Source organism: Coenobita brevimanus, chromosome 86 (genome assembly GCF_032717465.1).
Source record: "Coenobita brevimanus isolate Jiangsu-jjx chromosome 86, ASM3271746v2, whole genome shotgun sequence".
Taxonomy (NCBI): Eukaryota; Metazoa; Arthropoda; class Malacostraca; order Decapoda; family Coenobitidae; genus Coenobita; species Coenobita brevimanus.
This window is the reverse complement of record NC_137039.1, coordinates 32,676,105-32,698,636: the sequence shown is the minus strand read 5'-3', so window position 1 is coordinate 32,698,636 and position 22,532 is coordinate 32,676,105. Positions and strand designations below refer to the sequence as shown.

General features: G+C 41.3%; 2 protein-coding genes across 2 annotated transcripts in view; one reads left to right on the top strand and one right to left on the bottom strand.

Moving 5' to 3' along the window:
• Positions 1–58: 58 nt before the first annotated feature.
• LOC145410788 (transcription initiation factor IIA subunit 1-like) lies at positions 59–11,557 on the top strand. Its single transcript, XM_080280892.1, has 8 exons — positions 59–189; positions 2,397–2,676; positions 2,944–3,128; positions 4,515–4,625; positions 5,937–6,104; positions 6,471–6,614; positions 6,947–7,036; positions 9,743–11,557. The coding sequence occupies exons 1-8, from the start codon at positions 166–168 to the stop codon at positions 9,848–9,850; spliced, it is 1,110 nt and encodes a 369-aa protein (XP_080137018.1). The 5' UTR covers positions 59–165; the 3' UTR covers positions 9,851–11,557.
• Positions 11,558–19,700: 8,143 nt separating this feature from the next.
• LOC145410796 (dynactin subunit 1-like) overlaps positions 19,701–22,532 on the bottom strand; it is a 102,705-nt gene continuing 99,873 nt past the window's right edge. Inside the window, exon 27 of the mRNA XM_080280909.1 lies at positions 19,701–20,600. Within this exon, the coding sequence (XP_080137035.1) occupies positions 20,457–20,600 (144 nt within the window). The 3' untranslated portion in view covers positions 19,701–20,456. The remainder of the gene's footprint in view (positions 20,601–22,532) is intronic.

The window sequence follows — 22,532 nt, the reverse complement described above, 5'->3', positions numbered from 1 at the left end:
AATTAGGAAAAGACGCAAGTTTTGTCCTGGCGTGTTGTGACTGTGAGCGGCTATGATAGGTCGCGCCGCGAGGAGTGAGGCCTCATATAAAAGAACGTCGCTGGCGGATTTGGACGGCTTCGAAGGAAGCCTGTATTGCTGTCCACGTAGGACCTGCGCTCAACCATGGCTAACTGTGTTACGTGCGTGGTGAGTAATGTGCGGGGGTGAGACCAGGGAGCGATGATCCACGTTCAGTAGGGTCTTGGCGAACCAGTAGTCGTGGCCAAGAACATTCTCGACACCATTACCACCATGATAGTGGCTTTGCTGGCTTTACACTTCTAATTTCATTGGATATAACGTATAAGTGCTAAACTTCTCACAAACTGCACGTGACGTACTTTGGTTGATAGCTGATTTGGGTACTGTTCAAAACGCACGTTTTAGATAAAAGTTGGAAAATAACCTCAAAGCTAGCAGCTGATGAGCAGGAAATACCAGGGACCACACCAAAGATGTTATCTGTGCCATGCCTGTCAGAAGCTGGGGTACCGGGTAGCCTGTGTACTCCGATTGCTTCTTAACCACAGTTTACAATCCACCTTGGTGGCCTATTTCCCTTCCATTTTATGAATCTCATTTTAATACAGTATACTGGCATACCTTCCAGACCCCTTGAATCCGGGTTATGTCCCAAATTGTTTATTCTTGTTGCTACCAAACAATATTTAGGAAAGGTTTCTTATACTGAAGGGGTTAACACAGTATTCTAATTGTTCAGAGTGTATAGTGCTGAATAAAATAATCAGGTTAAAGCATAAATGAGGCAAGTCTGTGTTCAGCAGGTTAAATGCTCACATCACACTACCAGAACAGTACACAGCACATGATGCATATGATTTATGTCAGCACGGTGTTGAGGAGATGGTGAAATGTGATCTACACTGAGAGAAATAGTGTGATTCTGCAAGGATCCTCATGAAAAATTGGTAAAGTGTTTCAGCCCATATTTGAACTGGTTATTTTGGGGATTTTTAAAGTTTGCATCCATCTATACAAACACCTATTTTGACACTTCTGTCAGAAATTGGTAACAATGGAAATTCAATATAACACTTGTAAATAACTCATGGTTATTTGCATATGGATATGACCTTGTCACTGTGGCTTAGAAGTATTTTACAGAGCAGTTGGTCAGGTCCCTAATTTTTCGTGGCAGGCATTTCAAGTTTCTGGGACCATTGTAGGGCATGGATGAAAGGAGAGCCTTGATCCTCGCTGGTGCTTGTGTTGGTGAGATTTATCTTACACACTTGCAACCAGCCCTCTGGTTAGAATGTAGTTCCGCCTCACTGATGTTGGAAGGATTGGGTACCGTACCAGTTTTTCAAGGACCTTCCATGTGTAGATGGTAATGTATCTCTCTCTTTGTTGCTGCTGAGAGTATAGCCCCACTTTTTAAGTCTGTCCCAGTGGGAGAGTTCTTTCATGCCCTTTATTTGCCTGGTGTATGCAGACTCAAGGGCCTGCATGTCCATAATCCTGTGAGGGGACCATATTTGACTGCAGTAGTCCACGTCAGGTCGGACAAGTGCCCTCTGCAGAGTCAGCATGCACTCCTCTTCCCAGGAATAGAAGGTTTTAAGAGCCCACCCGGCGATTCTTCTGGCCTTCTTGATGGTTTGCTTTTTGTGGTGCTTGAAAATAGCTTCATCAGCCAAGGCATATTGTATTGGGGGCTTGTATCAGTTGCCTCATTTTCAGTTGTGGGCAGAGAAGTGTTGCTGAGGATTTCTTGATTGGTACCACTTCTGAGCAGCTGGAGCTTGCTGTCATTGAATATCATGTTGTTTTCCCTTCCCCAGTTGTAGACTTTATTGAGGTCAACTTGGGGAAGATCAACATCATCACTAGCTCTGATACTTTTGCATATGTTGGTGTCATCAGCGAACAAGGCAATTGTGGAGTGCACAATTTCTCTGTCTGACCCCTTGTAGTTGCTGTGCTTATCTCCTTCGTTTCACATGCTGTAGCTCGTTTGTTTTTCTTACCCCCAGGTGATTTTACTAAGCCTTAGAGATTATTCCAAATGAAGGAATTGGATAAGGCCTTCAGGAAATCCTTAAGCACGAGATCTTTTTTAAGTACAGTACTGTAAGCTATTAGTAGTAAAGCAATGAATGAATGCTGTATGTAACCTCATGAGTTTGAAAGTCTCAAAAAGCTTAATCAAATAGTAGGGAAATACCTTTAATAAAATGAAAAATGCTTCATTGGATTGAAGGGGCATCTGTCTTCATTCCTTTCCCCTGTACTTGTGCTCATAAACATTTCTAAGTCAGAACTAACAGTATAAAATAGGGGGAAAAAATCGGGATCCTTTTGCAAATTACACCACACATTTTCATCTGCAGTCAAAGGTATACCATGGCGTGATTGAGGACGTCATTGCTGGGGTGCGTGAGTTCTTCCTTGATGAGGGCTTAGATGAGCAGGTCCTGGGTGAGCTGCGTCAGTTGTGGGAACAGAAGCTACAACGGGCTAATGTTATTGATACATCCGAACCTGGCTCTGGTAGTTCAACAGCATCCTCTACTTCTCACCATGGTGGCCACCACCACCAACAGCAAGCACAACAGCAGCAACAGCAGCAGCAGCAGCAGCAGCAACAGCAACCCACACAACCAGCACAAGGTTAGTGGAGTTATGCATTGATGGATATAGTACAGTTAGACCTCAGATTCTGGTAAAGGAGCAACCAGAATGCTACTTTGTGAGACCATGCTTTTGGTTCATAAGAAATATTGATTCTGACTGTGAAGCAACTTCTTAGTGAATCAGAAAGGAAGAATATTTAATTCATCATCAACTTGATAACGAACTTAAAATGAGGACTCACTGTATTTGCAGAACATCCCAACATGTAACAAGAATTATTTGTATTTCCATATCCATTCACAGCCCCTACAGCAGTAGTTACAAACCTGGTGCCAGTGCAGATCACTGTCCCAGCACAACAGGCAGGCGGAGTGCCCAAAACAATCACCATCCATGTACCCTCCACTGCACTGGCCAATGGAGTGGCTGGGCAGCAACTCCAGGCAATCCTTAGTTCACCTACTGCGGCACACACCTTTGCTCTTGAGGTAAGGACCACTGGTAAGACAGTAAACTCTAACTTGGCCCAAAACTGCCGTCTCGCTATTTTGAATGTCAGGTTGTAACAATAGTTAAGCAAGAATATGAGGCTAATCACGAAGTTGTGATGTGGCAAGGATGTAGAGCTGTAGTATTATTTTTTTCTGCCACAGAGCATAATGGAACAAGCTGCAAAAGGACAAAAATTTGGGCTGAGTTGAAAGAACTATTGTACATGTAAGAACAGATGGCAGCTTGCTTCCCTTGATAACATTAAATGATCAGAGATCCTTCTGTCGCCTGTTGGGGATCAGACTTGTGAAGGGCTGTCATGCCAGGTGGGGTTGTAACCACTAGACCACCTGATGCTGTTGGTTTGTTGAAGTACTATTGGAGATCTCAGCTGCTGCAAATCAGCATTAAATTCTTTACTCGACTCTTATCTTCATATTATTACAGTATTATCATTATTAATTTATATTATTTTATTTAGTAGTGGGTGGGAGTGCTCACCATCCACTCACTCGATGTAGTGCTGCTTTGGGTGTCTACCCTTTCCCTGTCCTCTCTTCTTTCCTTCCTCTTCTGTCTTTTTTTCCTTCATTCTTTCCTCTTCCTTCTGCCTACAGGTGACTTTACACTCCCTCTTCTGACTTTCCTTCCTTCATTCTTTCCTTTTCCTTCTGCCTATCGGAACCATTTTCTGCGCAGGGTGGTAACAATATAACCAAATTATGGCACCTGGTGGTTTAGTGAGTAAATTGTTCCAGTAGGATTGAGCCAGTGCAGGTTTATATCCAAGGGATGGTTGGGGTTTATTGCTCATGTAATGCCACTCCGGGATGAGTGAGGCTGGTCACTGTTATCTTTAATGTCAGGACCAACTTGCTTAGCGCCAGGTTGCTACGCTTCTCATGGGGCAACATAGGGTTGGATGATGGATGGATGGATAGGAGGTTATGTTTTTACCCTGCATTGGTTTGTTTGTCTGTTAGCAGGATTACTAGCTATGAATGGATTTTGATGATATTTTGTGGAAGGGTGGGTCATGAGCCAATGAACTGGAGAATCCTGCACTATATCTCCAAAAGTTTTCAGTGAATTTCAATGAAATATTGTGGAAAGGTGGGCTATGGACCAAGATAGAATTTATAACAGTTTGGGGCAGATCCAGTTCCAAATCTGGATCCTGGATTATTCAAAAAGTTATGAATGGATTTTGATGTAATTTTGTAGAAGGATGGGGGATGGGCCAAGGAAGAAATGATTAAATTTGGGGGTGGATTTGGATCCAGAGTATCCCGCACAATACAGTGTATGGAAAATTTACGTGAATGTAATTCATTGCAAGAATAATACAGACCTTGCTTAACTTTTTAAATTTACATCCTCAGGCTAGTCGTGCAGCAGAAATAATTCAGCGCAAGCTAAACCAGGCCTTGGAGGAGAATGGTATTACTCTTCCACCCCAGCTGCAGCAGTACAACCATATCAACACTACACAGGCAAGCTAAATGACATCATTGCATTCTTTTCCCAGTAGTCTTTTACTCATTCCTAACTTTGCATTCTTACATAGTTTGGGTACAGTATACAGTACAACATATCACTAGAGCTTATAATATGACGGACAGGTGTAACCCCATGTTATAAATGTTCCAGTCGTATCTGCTGTACTGAGTTTTGTCCATTCCTTGTTCTTTACATTCCATGGTGCAGCTCCTTTCATCTAGGCTTGGTGGCCTGTTCCTCCACAAAAATTCCACCCTCTTGAGGTACATTATATTTGTGTGTGTGTGTGTGTGTGTGTGTGTGTGTGTGTGTGTGTGTGTGTGTGTGTATGTATGTGTGTGTGTGTGTGTGCAGTACTGTATAGCCTTATTATTAATCTTTACTATCATTGAATTCTTCTACCATTGTCACATTTGGAGGCACTGTTTTCCTTTATGCACCAAAAAGCAAATAATTTTTACCATCACAGTGGTGTTCATCGTTCTGATTTGTCTTTTATTCATTTTATTTTTTCCAGATCTGCTTATCTTCCTCAGTTAGCATCCCCCAGTGTCACACTTTTGTTGACACATTCATTTCACTCATTCAGTTTAGTATAATAGTGTAATAAACTTCTTACCGTTTACTCAGTAACTTCACATTCTTTGATGGTTCTTGTTTACCACAGACATTTTGGTGTACTTTACTGTCACTCTTGTTGTCATGAAAACTTTAGGAACCCTTAGTCCCCTGCTGAGTTAGCAGTGACAGACATTTCTACAGGCTACTTTATTCATACACACCCATTGCTGACCAAGTACATTTCATCTCCTGCAGTACTGAAACATTACAACTATTGATAAGACATGAGGTGTGAGGCTTTGTCTATGTATTTAGATGTTAGATGACAATATGGCCTTCCTGTTTTTAGATGATGGAGCATCTCTTGGAGTAGCCCTGTGTCAATCACTTCCTAAGGTTTTTTTCCTGGATGTGAGGTGCTTCCTTCCCATAGGCTTTCGCAGAGTCTTGTATGAAGGCTTTGATGGTCATACATATATTTAGTACCTGCTTTTTAATGCACAGGTAATTTATTTAAGCCTTATAGGTATAGTGATAAATTAATGTTTAATTTCAGTCGTTTGCTTGTGATTCACTGTGAAGATGCCTTCAAGAAAAGACAGATTTTTTAATGAATGGTACTCTATGAACGTGGACCGAAAAGACATTGCATCTCACTTTGTTTCACTTATAGTGTAGCATGTGGCCTGCACATCCAGTATTTCCTGAAGCCGACTTTCTTGATAATTGTATCTGTTTTACAGGTGGATGGAGCTGGTGATGAACCCATAAGTTTCCCCTCCACTAGTAAGGCCCCCACACAGTCCACTAGTAATCCAAGAGCAGCCAGTAAAGAGCCACTTGAGCTATCTCTCAGCATGGACAACAAGATCCTGGATGATATTGTCTACCAGAGGTTAAAAGAAACTCAGGTAAAGTTGTCTCATGTTGTCGTATATTCTTACATATGCAGACAGTTATGCTTGTGAAGTGGAGCCAGAATTCCAAAGGCTTCAGTGCTGTGTGATTGACTACAGCCAGTTTTACTGGGTGTGCTGTTTTGATGCTGTAACTATTTGGATAGTATCTCGCCAGGTCTTTAAATGAGATTAAGGATTGGGATGATGATGATGTGATATCTTCATACTCTTCTCTACCAAGTTAATATTACGCCTTGTGAAACTATTGTATGTTGATGAGACATTTGCAAAATCTAGTATATTTTTTGCCTAACCAGGTCTCTTAGCACAATTTTTACATCAGTGGTGAAATACTGTACCATAATCATATCCCCCAAGGTTGATGGCTCCTATGGGACAGGTGATAGTTCTTCAGAGATCTCAGATGATGATGACGATGATGATGATGATAAAGATGAAGAGGATGACAAAAAGTCCATTGATGGAGAAGAGGAAGATGATGATGCAGATGGCCAGGAGGATGTAAGACAACTAGAGAAGTGTTCCATGTTCTGTATTTACACCTGTCACCTTGTAATAGGAAATGGTTTACTGGTAGCTATACGTCACCAAATATTGGATATGCAATATCTTTACAGCTATGTACTTGAATTATAATTTCCTTCATACAGTAACACAGAATGTGTATTTTAGTGGCAAGCTTGCATATAGCTACCTGACATAGGCAGGCAGTTCTACTACAGTGTTTAAGATCAGAAGCACTTTACTGTAATGGTACCTTTATTTTCACAATCAGAAGCGATTATAAACTGTCCATTTAAAGTTACATCATGCTCAGACTAAACTCATTACAGGAGCCCCTCAACAGTGCAGACGATGTGAGTGAAGATGACAATACAGATATGTTTGACACAGATAATGTAGTGGTCTGCCAGTATGACAAGGTAAGGCACTACTGGCATTGTTTGTGAGGATAATGTTAATCCCTTATTTTCATGCATTTTATATATATATCCATCCTTCCATCCATCATCCTGGTGGTTTAGTGGGTAATTATTGCGCTCCAATCGGATTGAGCCGGTGAAGGTTTATATCCAAGGGGTGGTTGGAGTTTCTTACTCACGTAATGCCACTCAGGGATGAGTGAGGCTGGTCACTTTCATCCTAGCCCTGGGCTCCTATGCTGCTCATGGGCTACACAAGATTAGGTGGTGATGATGATAAGTTTATTGAGTGTGGTAGGGAAGGTATATGGAAGAATTATTACAAAGAAAATAAGAGGGATATCAGAAGTACTAGTGAGTGATGAACAGGGTGGCTTTAGGAGGAGCAGAGGATGTGGATCAAATATTTACAGTTAGACAGATAGTGAAGAAGGCATGTGAGAAGGACCATAAGGTGTTTATGGCAATTCGTGGATCTGGAAAAAGCATACGACAAAGTAGACAGAAGGATTGTGGAAGGTTATGCGCATGTACAATTTAGATGGTAAGCTGTTAGGTGCTGTCAAGAATTTTTATGATGATAGTGAGGCATGTGTAGGGGTAAATGGGCATATAAATGAATGGTTCACGATTAGTGTGGCCTTGCAACAAGGTTGTGTGATGTCCCCATGGTTGTTCAATATATATATATTGATAAGGTGATGAGAGAAGAAAAACACGAGTAATGGAGAGAGGGATGGTGTTGGTAATGAATGGTGTTGGATGGAATATCTCGGATTTGTTGCATGCTGATGATGCAGTACTACTAGCAAATATCGGACAAGAACTTCATATACTAGTGCAGAGTTTTACTGATGTCTGTAAGAATCATGCCTTCAGAGTATATGTAGAAGAGAGCAAAGTGATAGTTATTGAGAGAGAAGGTGACTTCCAGTGTGATATTACAGTGAATGGAGAGAGACTGGAATTGGTGAGTTCAAATACCTGGGTACAATGATAAGAGAGGAGTGACAAGTGGAAAGTAGAGTGACACAAGGAAGGAAAGTAGCTGGTGCTATGAAGACCTTGATAAGAGGCTTACATGGAGTGTTAGTGCCAACTTTACATATGGATATGAGACTATGGTGTGGTATGAAAGTGAAAAGTCAAGAGTGAAAGCAATGGAGATGGGACTGCTGAGGAATGTGTGTGGAGTACAGAGAGGGGATAGGATACAAAATAACGTGATTCGTAAAAGATGCGGAGTGAGGAAGTGTGCGGACACTAGAATCGAAGAGAGTACCGATATACTGAGATGGTTTGGTCATGTGGAGAGAATGGATAACAATGGAGTGGTGAATAAGGTATATCTGAGTGAATTTGAAGGAGGGAAGAGGCAACATAGGCCAAGGAGAAGGTGGAAGGATAATGTAGATGAGTATGTGAGGAAGAGAGGTATGGAAGTCAGTGAGGCTTGGGGACAGACAAGAGATCGAACTGGCTGGATGAATATTGTGAGAAGTGCATGATCAGGGATTTGGCATCCCTTTTTAATGTGACAGTGTCCGGATTGACTATCAGATAGGTTTGTGTGAAACTCCAGAATGTGGTGAATATGTTTTGCATATCAGGTAGAGCCAGGATTCCGGGGGCTTGAATGATGAGTGAATGGAAGTGTGGCCCATTGGACTGGGCAGACTTGGGCTGTCTGGATGTTGCTACTCCTCACCCTGCCCCAGGGTGGGAAAGGAAGTCCGGATGCTGATGATTTCTCTGTGTGATTGTTTTACATGTGTACATCCTCTTTTTTGTATTTGTATTTGAAGCTCTTCCCACCCCATCTTTTTGGTGTGAATTAGAGCTGGAATTAACATCTGTGAACAGTAAAATTCCAGTGGAATTATTCCCTTTTTTACCATAGGAGCCAAAGTTGATTTCACCACAAATGGTTATTGGGTCATTTCTGCTCTAGCTCTGTTGCTTCAAGGTACTGTACAGTGCTAGATGTTCTGGATTTAATGTAAGTATGGATACTTTTACAGATTTAGTAGTGGTGTACACCCAAGTATTTTACTATAGGTAACAAATGATGATATTTGGTGCAGAGATATCTTCATTCGTCAAAGAGTCAAATTACTCTTTATATGATTCTGCATTAATTATTACATTAACATAATCTTTAAGTGGTAGGTGGAGGTGCTGACCATCCACTCACTCGATGTAGTGCTGCTCTCGGGGGTCTGTCCTTTCTTTTCCTCCTTTCCTCTTTCTTTCCTTCCTCTTCTGTCGTTCTTTCCTTCATTTTTTCCTCGTCCTTCTGCCTACAGGTGACTTTACACTCCCTCTTCTATCTATCATTCCTTCATTCATTCCTCTTCCCCCTGCCTATGGGTGACACTACACTGAGTGACAAGCCAAATGGTTTCCTGTACACCAGGAAACCATTTACTATGCTGGGTGGTAACCATATAATCAAATTATGGCGCCAGGTGGCTTAGTGGGTAATTACGGCACTCCAATTGGATTGGGCCAGTGCAGGTTTATATCCAAGGAGTGGTTGGGGTGTATTACTTACGTAATGCCACTCAGGGATGAGTGAGGCTGGTCGCTCTCATTTTAAATGTCGGGACCAACTTGCCTAGCCCCAGGCTTCTATGCTCCTCATGGGGCAACGTAGGCTTGGATGATGGATGGATGGACGGATGATCATAATCTTTCTGTTTTCAGATTACACGGGTGAGGAACAAGTGGAAGTTCACCTTGAAAGATGGCATCATGAATCTTAAAGGCAAGGATTATGTCTTCCAGAAGGCCATTGGGGAAGGCGAGTGGTAGATGTGAGAACTCGGTAGTTTAGAGTGAGGCACTTGTAATACTTCTTCCTGTTACCCATTCTATCATAAATGGGTAATTACTATGCAGTACTGTCACTATCAAGAGTTTGCTGACACTTCTATGATGGCTGTGGCAATGAGAGGATTTAGCATGATACATGTAGCAGTGTGATGCACACAACAGGATATTCAGAGATTTGGAAAGGAATGAGAAATGTGGAAGGCAGGACACAATGTTAGCAAGGGATTGTCAGTGAACTACTATTGCCAGTGGTAGTACATGTAGTTTTATAATGCTGTAACAAAGGGAGGAGGAGTGACACTTTTCTGTGACAAATATGATGCTCATAAATGAAAATGGACTGAATTATCTTTATTCACCATTGATTAAGAGGCTAAATTTTTATGGTTTAGTTGCCATTGGTAATTTATAAACTGTGATTGGCATATGTGCAAGCCTTATCACCATCGCTTAATTGTGTAAGTCAGGTCATCGGTTTGGAGTGGCCTGCCTAGAGGCTGTGTGATGTCGGGTTGGCTGTGGTGGCAATGTGTATTTAGCCACAGTATGGTTAGTCTGCCAGTAATGTTTAAGTTTTGTCTACCATTAATATATATATAAGATTTTCTTTTTCATATATTGTCCATAGTTCTTACTATTGTCATGGTTTAAATTTGAGTTTGAATTTACCATTCTGAAACTACACTATTTTGGTTCAAGTGATGCATTAATGTAGCACTGAAAGAATGGTTATTAAACTTGTACATACCATACATACATGCTTCATTCTGTGGAAGAAGGGGCAACCAACCATAAGCAAGGATTGGAGAAAAATGTGTTCAAAGATTTTAAAGTTGATATCTCTGTAATGACTGCTCCAGTTTTCTTTGTTAACCCACCAGAAATTGGCAGATTAATAGACTTTCATGTGATAGGGGGTTATGTGAGTGGTGCTTGTTTTAAAGTCAAACCTATCCCACTTCAAGGTTTATGAAATGACAAGACTATAAATATATTATACTTGTGGTCTCCATCCTCCCATAAAACCTTAATTGATAAATAAGTGAAAAAAAAGTGCCATTTCGGGGGCATCATTATAGTATTACTGTTAAATCTAGCAATAAAACTGACAGGCATCAGATGTCAAACTCTAAGGCCAAGAAGTGCCACATTGTCTGGGAAGCTTTTGCCCAATGTCTTTCTCCCCTCCTCCATGGGAGCACTTTCTGTTGGGCCAGCTGAATGCAATAGGGTTTATTGCTTGGGGTCCAGTCTGTGGACTCTTGACTGTGCTAAAAGGGGCCAGTATTTATTTCTTTGGGGGCAAAAACATGCAATCCAGGCCAGGGGAACATGTTGGAACCTGTCGGGCCATTTTTGGTTGGTTGGCCCTTCTTCCATGGAATGTCTGTTAGTCAGACTTCTTTCATAGTGGAATTGAACTTTTATTTCCTGGTCACTTGTTACTTAACTTACTGTGTGAGTTGCTTTTGGCATAAATATCATATCAGCAAAATGAGCAAGATGACTCGTGCATGGTGGGTTGATTAACAGATATAGGAAACCACTTGGATATATTGAAATTGTTGGATGTTTTCAACTTGTACAGTATGATCACAAAGTCAATATTAGATGGTTGAGGTCCATTTTGTTGTGTAATATATTGATACAGTATCATATGCAAGACTGTCCCAAAATTAAAACTATCTCCACTTGAATTGTATCACTGTTTCCAGTAGAACTGTTTCCTGGGAATGAAGGCAAATTGTGTTAATTTTGGGGGGGAAGTTAATTTCGGTTAATGGCCTCCATCTGGGTTATCCCCTTACCAAATGTTTTATTCACTAATGGAAAGACCCTCATATTAAAGGGGTCTACTGAATGTAGTTGGATGACAAAAAATTTATTGAAAAAGACATCCACAGAGTCAGTAGGTTAAATTTACTTGTTCTACTAAATTATCCCTTACAGTGAAATTTTTAAAATTTTAGTCATTTGGCCCCAAATTACAGTATAAACCCATTTGCACACTGACCCACATAGCTGAATTTACATTGCAAGATGGCCCTCCATGGTGGGTTAGTGTTGCAGCCAACAAAAAAATACCATCCTCACATTCCCCCTTTGGTACATAAAGCTTGAGGCAAGGCTACTACTGTACTGTACTCAAGAACATTTAATTCTTGTAGACAGATCTACACCCCTGGTAGCATTTGATATGACAGAAAAACCTCCAGTCACCTCTAGGACTCAAACTACTGAGTTAAGCCACAGCATGTTCTGACCCAAGAGCTCTACCAGCTGCACCATCAGATGTCTACATGCCTAAAAATAAAACCATTAAGCTTTTATGCAACCAAATAAAATGAGAAAAAACAGTAACATGGTAGATATTTTATATATGTTATGAAATTGAAAAACCACATTGTGGCCACCAGGCTTCTGTAAAGAAGTCTTGGAGTTTGCAATATGCTCACTTTGGGCTGAACTATATATTTACATAATTTTGCTTTAAAGCTTGTAGAAAATGTTACTGACATTAACATCATCATCATCATCCAATCCTATGGTGCCCAGTGAGAAGCATAAGAGTTTGTGTAACTATAAACAAACATGAGTTGAAAATGACTGATTTTTGCCCCAAGTAGCCGCACCAGGGCACAACGTAGCTCAGAGCCAGCCACAGCTAGGGGTTAAGATGAGTGACCAGCCTCACTCATCCCTGTGTGACATTACATGGGCAATAAACCCCAAACACCCCTTGGATATAAACCTACCCAGGCTCAATCTGACTGGAGCACCTTAATTACTCACTAAACCATCAGGGACCATAATTTTGTTATATGGTTACCACCCAGCCTAGTAAATGGTTTCCTGGTGTACAGGAAACCATTTGGCTCGTCAGTCAGTGTAGAGTCACCCATAGGCAGAAGGAATGAAGGGAAAAAAAGACAGAAACAAGGAGTACAAAGTCACCCTTAGGCAGAAGGAAGAGAGGAAAGGGCAGACACCCAAAGCAGCACTGCATCAAGTGAGTGGATGTGAGCGCCCCCACCTACCACTTAACAAAATAATGTCGTCGTCTGGACCTTTCCCACCCTTGGAAAGATATTAATGCCCAACTGAATGGGCCACATTCCCATTCACTCATTATTAAAGCCCCTCGAATCCTGGCTCCACCTGTTATGTCTACGTTTATTCCACATGTGGCTTCACATTTGCCTATCTGATACTCAATCCAACAAGTGTTAAGTTAGAAAGGGGTATCGATCCCCTGTCATACACTCGGCACAAAATTCATCCAGCCAGTTTAACCTCATCATTCTCCTACCAGCTTCCATACCTCTATTACTTATTTTCTTGGCCTACCACGCCTCATCCCATCTTCAAACTTGCTCAGATATACCCTTTTCACCACTATTCACACCCATTCTCTCCATGACCAGATCATCTAAGTACCTGTACACTCTTCTGCTCTGGTGTTCACAATCTTCCTTATCCTGCATCTACTGCAAATCATATCACTCTTTATCCTATCCACCCTCTACACTCTAAACACATTCCTCAACAGCCCCATCTTCACTGTTCTAAAGTCCCGTCCAGACGATCGAGCAATGCCCGCGGGCACAAGCGAGCAGTTTGCCTGTTGACGGGCTCACCGCTTGTGCCCGCGGGCAAATGCGTAAATTGCCCGTGGCAATTTACACATTTGCCCGCGGGCACAAGCAGTGAGCCCGTCAACAGGCAAACTGCTCGCTTGTGCCCGCGGGCATTGCTCGATCGTCTGGACGGGCCTTTAGTCTTCTCATTTTCATGCCACACCATAGTTTTACACCCATATGTTAAAGTAGGCATTAAAACTACTTCATGCAAGCCTCTCACACCCACCACACTCATTTTACTAGATACAGTATTAACAATACTGTAATGTGTATGTTCTCAATAGTATGTTGTACTCCATATTTCAGTTCTTGTAATGTCAACATCAAAAGTTCTGACAGCTGTGGTGGTAGATGATGTTACATGAAGTAATCCTGTGACAGAAACGTGAAGCATACAAATGAGCATAAACAGGTTAGGATAATCCAAGGTATGATAAATAAGAAGGGTAAAACACTGTACTGTACAATGCTTGCAGGGAACAGTCTAAACATTAAGCTTGTGACAGTGTAGTAGAAAGATTCTCTTATCATTAGTTCATGAAAGTAAAACCAATTTTTAATAAATTATTCTCTTCAAGCTCTCTTTACAATTGTTATATGAATTAACTCTGTGAAAAATTAAATACATTTTAAAAAGTATACAATGTGCTACTGAAAACTAACAATAACACATTTTTTATTCCTTATTTCTATATGCACTTTCACATACCTGTACTGTACTTTGAGTAACTAAAAATTTATCCCTGTCTTAGCACTTTCTGATAAAATCACATGGCCAACTACCGTACATAAAAAAAATAAATAAATAAAATCCCAGTGGCAATACAACGACAAGTATGTTAAACTGTCATCCATTCATCCATCCATCATCCAATCCTACACTGCCCCATGAGGAGCGTAGGAGCTCGGGGCTAGGCAGTTGTTAAGCTAATAAATAAAGCAAAAATCTGCCCATTTGTTGCAAACCTCAGAGTAACCGGGTGAAAATTAATTAGTGCAAAGTACAGTCCAGACTAAAATTATTTCCAAAAACACCACAAACATAACTATCATTTAAATACAGTAAACAAACATCGGTCATCAACATACTGTAGATGAAAAGCATAGCATAGAATTGCATCACCATCTAAATGTGCTGTTGAGGTTGAAATGAAAGCACAATAAAGCTCTGAAAAAGTCTTTGGTACTAGGACACTTATGTAATTAAATATTTCCAAGCAATGAGTTGAACGCTTAACCCCCCCCATCCCGACGTTTTCTGGGCAGTGGTACGCCCCAGTCCCGACATTTTTGGACCTTTTTTTGGGGGGGCTCAAACAGCCCCTTTTGGTGAGAAACATCGAAAATTCATAGAGAAATCACTCACCTGAGGTTTAAAATACTAGATCCAGGTAGGAGTACCTCCTTACCTTACAGGGTTTTCTATCAGGCTGGCTGCAAAGAACACGAGTTCTATGGGAGGATAACTATTCCACACCACTCATAAACGGTATTTATTTATTTATTTGGTACGAATTTATATGTAGAACGAGAGTATATTGGTTTTCAAACGGTAATATAGGCATTATAAGCATTGTTTCACTCACTAACTCATCACCATTCCTACCTTTTTTTGCCACAATACCTGATCATCATTTCTGACTGTTTCTTCCTCTAATGTTTGTCCTCCACATTGTCATCGATTGGGGAATCACTCTGGCCCTGAATTTCGTACCGTGGCATGACATGGCTTTACTGGCCAGGTCACTGATAACAGGTGAACTGCTGAGAAAAGGGCATGCAGGGAGGGGAGGAGGTCATGCTGGGTAAGGCATTGTCCCTGCCTGGCATCTTGTAGAGGAAGGTGTCCCATGTATACGTCCCAAAAATCACTTGCGGAAATTGAAAATTGTGCAAATTAAATTGAAAATTGTGCAAATTAGGGACCTTGCAATGTTGCCGCATTAATTTACGTCTCCAGGATATGAGTGCACATCATGTGAGGATGTGAATTCACGTCTCCGGGACGGGGCGGGTTAAATTAGTCGAGAGAAATGCCTTAAATTCATCAAATGAAGAATTATGCTACACGAGGTTCAAATTCCATTATTTTCTTTCTGGAGATAGAAAAATTCACACTTTTGTGAGATGTTTTAAGAAAACTACCTTGAGGTAGTTTGGCCATGTGGAACAGTGAGACTGGCAAAAAAGAATGAATGGAAGACCATGCAGTTCAAGAAGGAAGTACAGTAGTGCACCAACTTTCGCTACAGCAGGATTCGCGGAATCCACTTTCGCAGCATGCACCAAATATTCCCTAACTTCCACTTTCGCTTGAAAAAAATCGATTTTCGCGCACAAAATTTGGGTTTGGGACAATATTTTGAACTTTGAATTTCCTGCACAGCCCGCCCGCAACCCACCGCCATCTTGAATGACGTCATGTCAACACTCTGTCCACCCATTCCCGCCATTGTGTACGAGCGTGCTAACTCCATTGTGTTGGATTCTCACGGTTCAATGGCCTCTACTATACCTGGTAGTGTGGGGAAAGGGCCTGGTGGTGTGGGGGGAGAGCCTGGTGGTGTGGAGGTGGGCCGGGAGGCAGTGGTGGTGATAAAAAGTGGATACTTACCCCCAACATCCATTAAACACCTCAACCTGGTCTGTGTGGTATGTTTCTCCTCATATAATGTGTACTGTACAGTTTTTATTGTTTGTATCTCACAATGCAATGTACAATAGTGATTTGATGTACTGTATTGCAAGTGAAAATGAAAATCTGATGTTACTTTAGGATAACCGGGAACCAATTAGCCTTTTTGCCATAAAGACAATGCCCCAACTTTCGCTAATTCCACTTTCGCGCATTATTTTTGGACCCAATTAGGCACGAAAATTGGTGCCCCACTGTACTGCAGAAGGGTTTCCTAATGAAATGCAGTAGATGCAACTGGGCCCTATTATTACGAAGGAAATGGAAGGTTATCAACCATGGACAGAAATACCTGGTGTTCAATCTGTCCATCCACTCTTATCAGATGCAGTGTCAGGCAGGAGACAGAAGAGTAAGGCTGAAGTTTCTGTTCACTTCAGAAAAATGTAGTTTACCAGAGATAAACCATGTTTGCGTTGTACACTTACCTACTGTATTTGTTGCCTCTGACAGTATCAAGATAATGGGCAGTATAGGAAAACAGAACCCTTTTATTGGACTGTCTCCCAGAAGGATCTGTGAAACAAATATTTTTTCTTAGCATCATAAATGTTAACAATAATGATGCTCTGCTCTAAATAAGGCATTCAACATTCATTACCATATATCTGTACATTCTAATATTTTGATACAAAAGTGTATTAGATGCAGCTTAGTGCAAAACCCCACCACCATGATTCTGTGTGTTCTATACACCATATAGGACCATCAGGCTGTGAGTTTATACCAAAACTATTCTGTTAGTAAATCTGCAAACTAATGAAAATGTACTAATTAGATGGTTTGGGTCATGTGATGAACACAACCGAGTAAAGGAAATTATCTGTGACTATAATATTCATCATAATTTTGTCATTATCATTACCATGCAAACTTCTTTTCCCATCCTAGGATCACCTAGGTATATCTTCAACAACAGAATGTGTCCCCCCTTTACTCTGTTGTATCAACATCCCCTTACCCCCTTTATCTAAACATCAGTTCATCAAAAACTAACATCACAGTAAAATCTTGATATTCAGAAATATTTACAGATCCTGAATACTAAGAGAAGCAACAGACATACCTGACAATGTCTTACAGATAACCCAACTGTGAAAATTCAAGTCTTGACAGTGACACCACACTGCACATAGTTCCATGGTGTCTAATATGGAAACAAATGAAAGATTAGGCAACAAAGTTTTGCAGTCAATAAAATTCAATCATTTATCTCAGTCAACCATGCTTTTATATGTAGATAAATTTATAAGCTTCATGTAACAGAATAAATGAACAGGCAGACAATGGTTATTGCTGCTGCTACACATTGGGCTTAGCACCATACAAGAAGACAAAAATGTGCATATTTAAAGAAGCACCATGGAAACAAAATGCTTGAGTAGTTGTCATGACAATGCTGCAGGTCACTTCAAAATAGTTACGTGAAGGCAACTAAGCATAAGAAAATAGACTGGACACAGTAGTTAGTGCTTTAGTGGCTATTGATAACATCAGCAGTAAATGGCATAAAAGTTCAGCCATTGCCATCCGTAACTTTAATGACAGGAAGTGTGGATAAAGCGTACAGTCGGCAACATTAGGTAATTATCAGAGTCCAAAGTACATCACATGCAGCTGCCATCCTATTATGAAACAGAAAATACCTGTAAGAAAATTCTTAAAATTCACTGTTCTCAGCACAAATTAATACTGCCTCTTTTCACCTAACTTCATAATCAAAGTACAAAAATACCAGATCTATAACACTAAATTTCCATGCTAGATGCATGATGAAACCTTCACTTTACTGAAATATCCAGGAATAACATCACAAATTTATATTCAACTCCTTATACTTCTTAAAAATCAATCTGCATTCTACAAGTAGAATGTACAGTCAGTACAGTATTAAGTACAGTATTTTCAAAATATTCTTATCAAAAGCCATCTCAGTCCCTGCAGGCAAAAGATTCTAACCATTCCATCTTATGTACACGATTAAAATAACTATCACATATATACCTTAGTTCAGGTTACAGAAGCATCAGGTGAGGCATTACAGCAGGACAGAGAAATGGAGATGCAAGGGTAATAATGAAGTCAGACATGGGGTCCAATTTAAAGTGAACTGGAAATGACTGGGAAAATAGGCAAACTGTAACTGATGAAAATGAACATTCACACGAGCAGAACTGGAACTAATATAATAATGAACCAACATTATACTGGCTAATATATTTTTATTATTATTATTATTATTATTATTATTTTTATTATTATTATTATTATGCTGGCACTGGATTATTTCTATTGTTTCTAATTCTTTAAACTTTGTTCAGCTTCTTATAAGTTCATAAATATTACTAGATTTTATTTTGTGATTTTTCTACGTGTTGTTGCTACTATTATTATACTGAATAATAACAGTAGCTACAACACATAGATGGGGTGTGATGAGAGAAGTAAAAACACGAAATATGGAGAGAGGGATGGTGTTGGTAATGAATGGCGATGAATGGAATATCTCAAATTTGTTGTATGCTGATGATGCAGTACTGCCTACAAATACCAGAAAAGAACTTGGTAGACTAGTGCAAAGTTTTGCTACTATCTGTGAGCGTCGTGCCTTGAGAGTAAATGTAGAAAAGAGTAAAGTGATGGTTATTGAGAGAGAAGGTGAATCCCAGTGTCATGTTACAGTGAATGGAGAGAGACTGAAATTGGTGAGAGTTCAAATTCCTGGGTACATTGATAGAGAAGAGAGGAAAATGTACAAAAGTGGAAAGCAGAGTGACACAAGGAAGGATAGTAGCTGGTGCTATGAAGGCCTTCATATGAAACAGAGACCTGAGTTTTGCAGCAACACGAGGCTTACATGAGGAAGTGTTAGTGCCAACTTTAACACATGGATTAGAGACTATGTTGTGGCATGAAAATGAAAAGTCAAGAGTAAGGGCAAAAGAGATGGAACTGCTGAGGAATTTATGTGGAGTAGAGAGAGTGGATAGATCTGAAATATTGTGATTTATGAAAGATGTACAGTGAGGAAGTCTGTGGACACCAGAATCGAAGAGAGTGTACTGAGATGGTATTGTCATGTGGAGAGAATGGATAACAACAGAGTGGTGAAAAGGGTATATCTGAGCAAGTTTGAAGGAGGAAGGAGGCGAAGTTGGCCAAGGAGGAGGTGGAAGGATATGGTGGATGAGCGTGTGAGGCTAGGGGACTGACGAGATAGAGCTGGCTAGTTGAATGTTGTGACATGAAGTGCAAGATCACAGATTTGGCACTCCTTTTTAACGTGACAGCATCCGGACTGACTCTTTTGGATACGTTTATGTGAAGCTACAGAATGTGGTGAATGTTTCTGGCGTATCAGATACAGCCAGGTTTCCGGGGGCTTGAATGATGAGTGAATGGAAGCGTGGCCCATTGGACTGGGCAAACCTAGGCTGTCTGGATGCTGCTACTCCTCACCCTGTCTTAGGGTGGGAAAGGAGGCCCGGATGATGATGTAGGTACTATTATTTTTCACTTGTAATCTCACAATTTTGTTCTGTATTTCAATAATAACCCTGCTAGCTTTGGTGTTGCATTACTGGTGCAAGAGACATGATACAAAATGCCCTCATGGTCTAGTGATTTGTTTTTTGCTTTGTTAATTTTTGTATCTAATGCTGTTTTCGTTTCAAAAAGTAATTTTGTGTGTTATTTTTTGAAATATGTTCCTTCACTGACTTTAACAAAAAATTACTACTAACTAAAATGGTTATTATAAAGCCATGTGTCTGTTTTATGAAAATGTATTACCTGAAATGGAAATAAGCAGGACCTTACTCAATTAAGCTAAGATCTATGTCTTTTAAATTTATGAACTGCATTGAACTGCAACTGAGGACATGATCTGAACTAAAACAGAACTGATGTTTCTTTTTTAATATACCGGTATGAAATGGAACTGATGAATTCTTATTTTGTTGGAAGTGAATTTCAACTGGAACTGATAAAACAGAAAGACCCCCGAGTCTGATTATCGCAGAATAAGCCTTAAAAAGAAAAGAGACGAAGGTATGAAACTGAAAGTTAAATTATATCTGATCACAATGAGACACAGAAAGGGATGTGGAGGAACAGAAAAGATGAGTTGCAAAGGATTACCACGGGAAGGAAAAACAAAGGTAAATTATATCTGGATAAGAAATGATGGAATAAAGAGATCACAGTAGTGGAGTTATATCAAGTAATGTCAGCAGCTACACAGACAGTATTATTTAAGCAGGCGGAGATGGAGGTCCTTGAGGTGTTCTGGGCCAAGCACCACCTTGACTGGGCCAGTGGTGGATTGGGCAGAGTGACTGGAAGAGGGGACTTGAACCTCACCCACTAATACCAATTCCTTCTCTCCCATTGCCTGCAAAGGATGCAATGTTCACTAAAGATTCACTGTTGATTATACAGTTACATTATGAACAAAATAAAACCCAAAGCTTAACAGGGCTTGGGTTCTATTCACATCAAATGTCAACACTCTATATAAGAGGGTTATTATTGTATCCAGAGTCGTTAAGGAGTATTTTTGATGTAACACGTGTTAAATTAACTTGTCTCAAACTTTACTAATACAGTAATCACTCTAATATCCGGACGCCCAATAACCGAACATCCCCACTAACCGAACCTTATCGTCCTGGGATCAAACATTCCCAAAATGGTCCGAAAATCCAAAAAAATTGGAAAAAAAAACGATTTTTTGCCGTCCGTAATTTGAACTTGCCGCGCGCGCCGCGTGAGAGCATTGTTTTGGTTCGTCATTCCTCCGACGTCCGATAGAGCGCCGCTGCATCATCCCCACTTCCCGCCTGTCTCTCACCGCGACTGGACCTGCGCTGTTCGTCATGGCTGCCCACGTGCTCGCTTTTGTGGTGGTGCCGTACTTGCTGCAAGGCCTCCTGCTGCTCTCTGCCCTACTCTTAGTGTGTGTGATGATGGCCCCGCCTCCTGAGAAAAGGAAGAGAGTGGTGTTGACTCTGGAGAAGAAACGGGAGATATTGGAGAAGGTTGATGCGGGTTGGTCTTCCTCCTCGCATTCTCCGCGAGTTCAACCTGGCCCGGTCGACTTTGTTTGATATCAAGCGTTCCCGAGACAAGCTCATGCAGTACACGGCTGACTTCTCGTCGAGAAGCAAACGCAACGTGGAGAGGAAGGTTATGTTTACTCCCAAGTATGCAGAGATCGACCGCTCCACGTTGATTTGGTATCGACAGCAACGTGCAGCTGGTGTGATGGTACGTGGAACGGAGCTGAAGGCTGCTGCTGAGAAGTTTGCAAGGCTTCACGACGCCCTAGACTTCAAGGCATCCGAGGGTTGGCTCTTCGCGTTCAAGTTGCGACATGGCCTTACTAACCGTAAAGCACATGGCGAAGCATTGGACGCTAACGAGGATGGAGTGGACGAGTTTCGGCACAAGGTGAAAGGCTTGATCGACAGGGAGGGCCTCACTCTCGGTCAAGTCTATAACGCTGACGAAACTGGCCTATTCTATCGCTCGGTGCCAACGAACACTCTCGCCGATGAGACGGAGAAGCGTGTACCTGGCCGCAAGCTTTCTAAGGAACGGATATCTGCTTTGTGTTGTGCCAATGCTAACGGCATGCACCGGCTTAAGCCCGTTATTGTTGGCCGTGCAAAGCAGCCTCGGTGCCTTCGTGGGGTGATGGATGTCCTTCCTGTCGTATGGTACCATTCTTTGAAAGCATGGTTCACAGCTGTGATTTTCAAAGACTGGTTTCACCATCACTTCGTCAAGGAGGTCATACATTACCAGACGAAGACACTGGGAATTCCTCGCGACCAGGTAAAGGCTCTCCTTCTCCTCGACAATGCACCTGCCCACCCGTGCGACAAGGACTTGGTTGCTGAGAATGGCCGTATTAGGTGCATGTTTCTGCCACCTAATACGACTGCTCTCATTCAACCAATGGACCAAGGAGTGATCGTGGCAACAAAGCGCCTGTACCGTCGGAAGTTCCTGGACGAGGTGATGGTGGTTCTCGAGGACGAGGACGAGCGCAGGGAAGGACGTGACACTCGAGGCAAGCGGACTTTGGAAAACCTTCGCCGCTACAACATCAAGTCTGCGCTGTACAACTGGGCTAGTGCATGGAAGGAAGTCCCTGTGAAAACTCTTGAAAATGGTTGGTCTCGTCTGCTTCTCGGAACAGATGTGGAGTACGATTTCCTAGGGTTTGACGTGGATGACTTCCATGCACGGCTACGCGCACGCACGGCGACGATGTTGATGTGGACGATGTTCGTGAGTGGTTGGACGACGACGAGGGCGA

Excerpts from the sequence above, each read along its gene's own strand:
- LOC145410788 (XM_080280892.1), top strand. The coding sequence starts at position 166 with ATGGCTAACTGTGTTACGTGCGTG. Across the intron at positions 190-2,396 it reads CTAACTGTGTTACGTGCGTG|TCAAAGGTATACCATGGCGT; the intron begins GTGAGTAATGTG and ends TTTCATCTGCAG. Across the intron at positions 3,129-4,514 it reads CACACACCTTTGCTCTTGAG|GCTAGTCGTGCAGCAGAAAT; the intron begins GTAAGGACCACT and ends TTACATCCTCAG.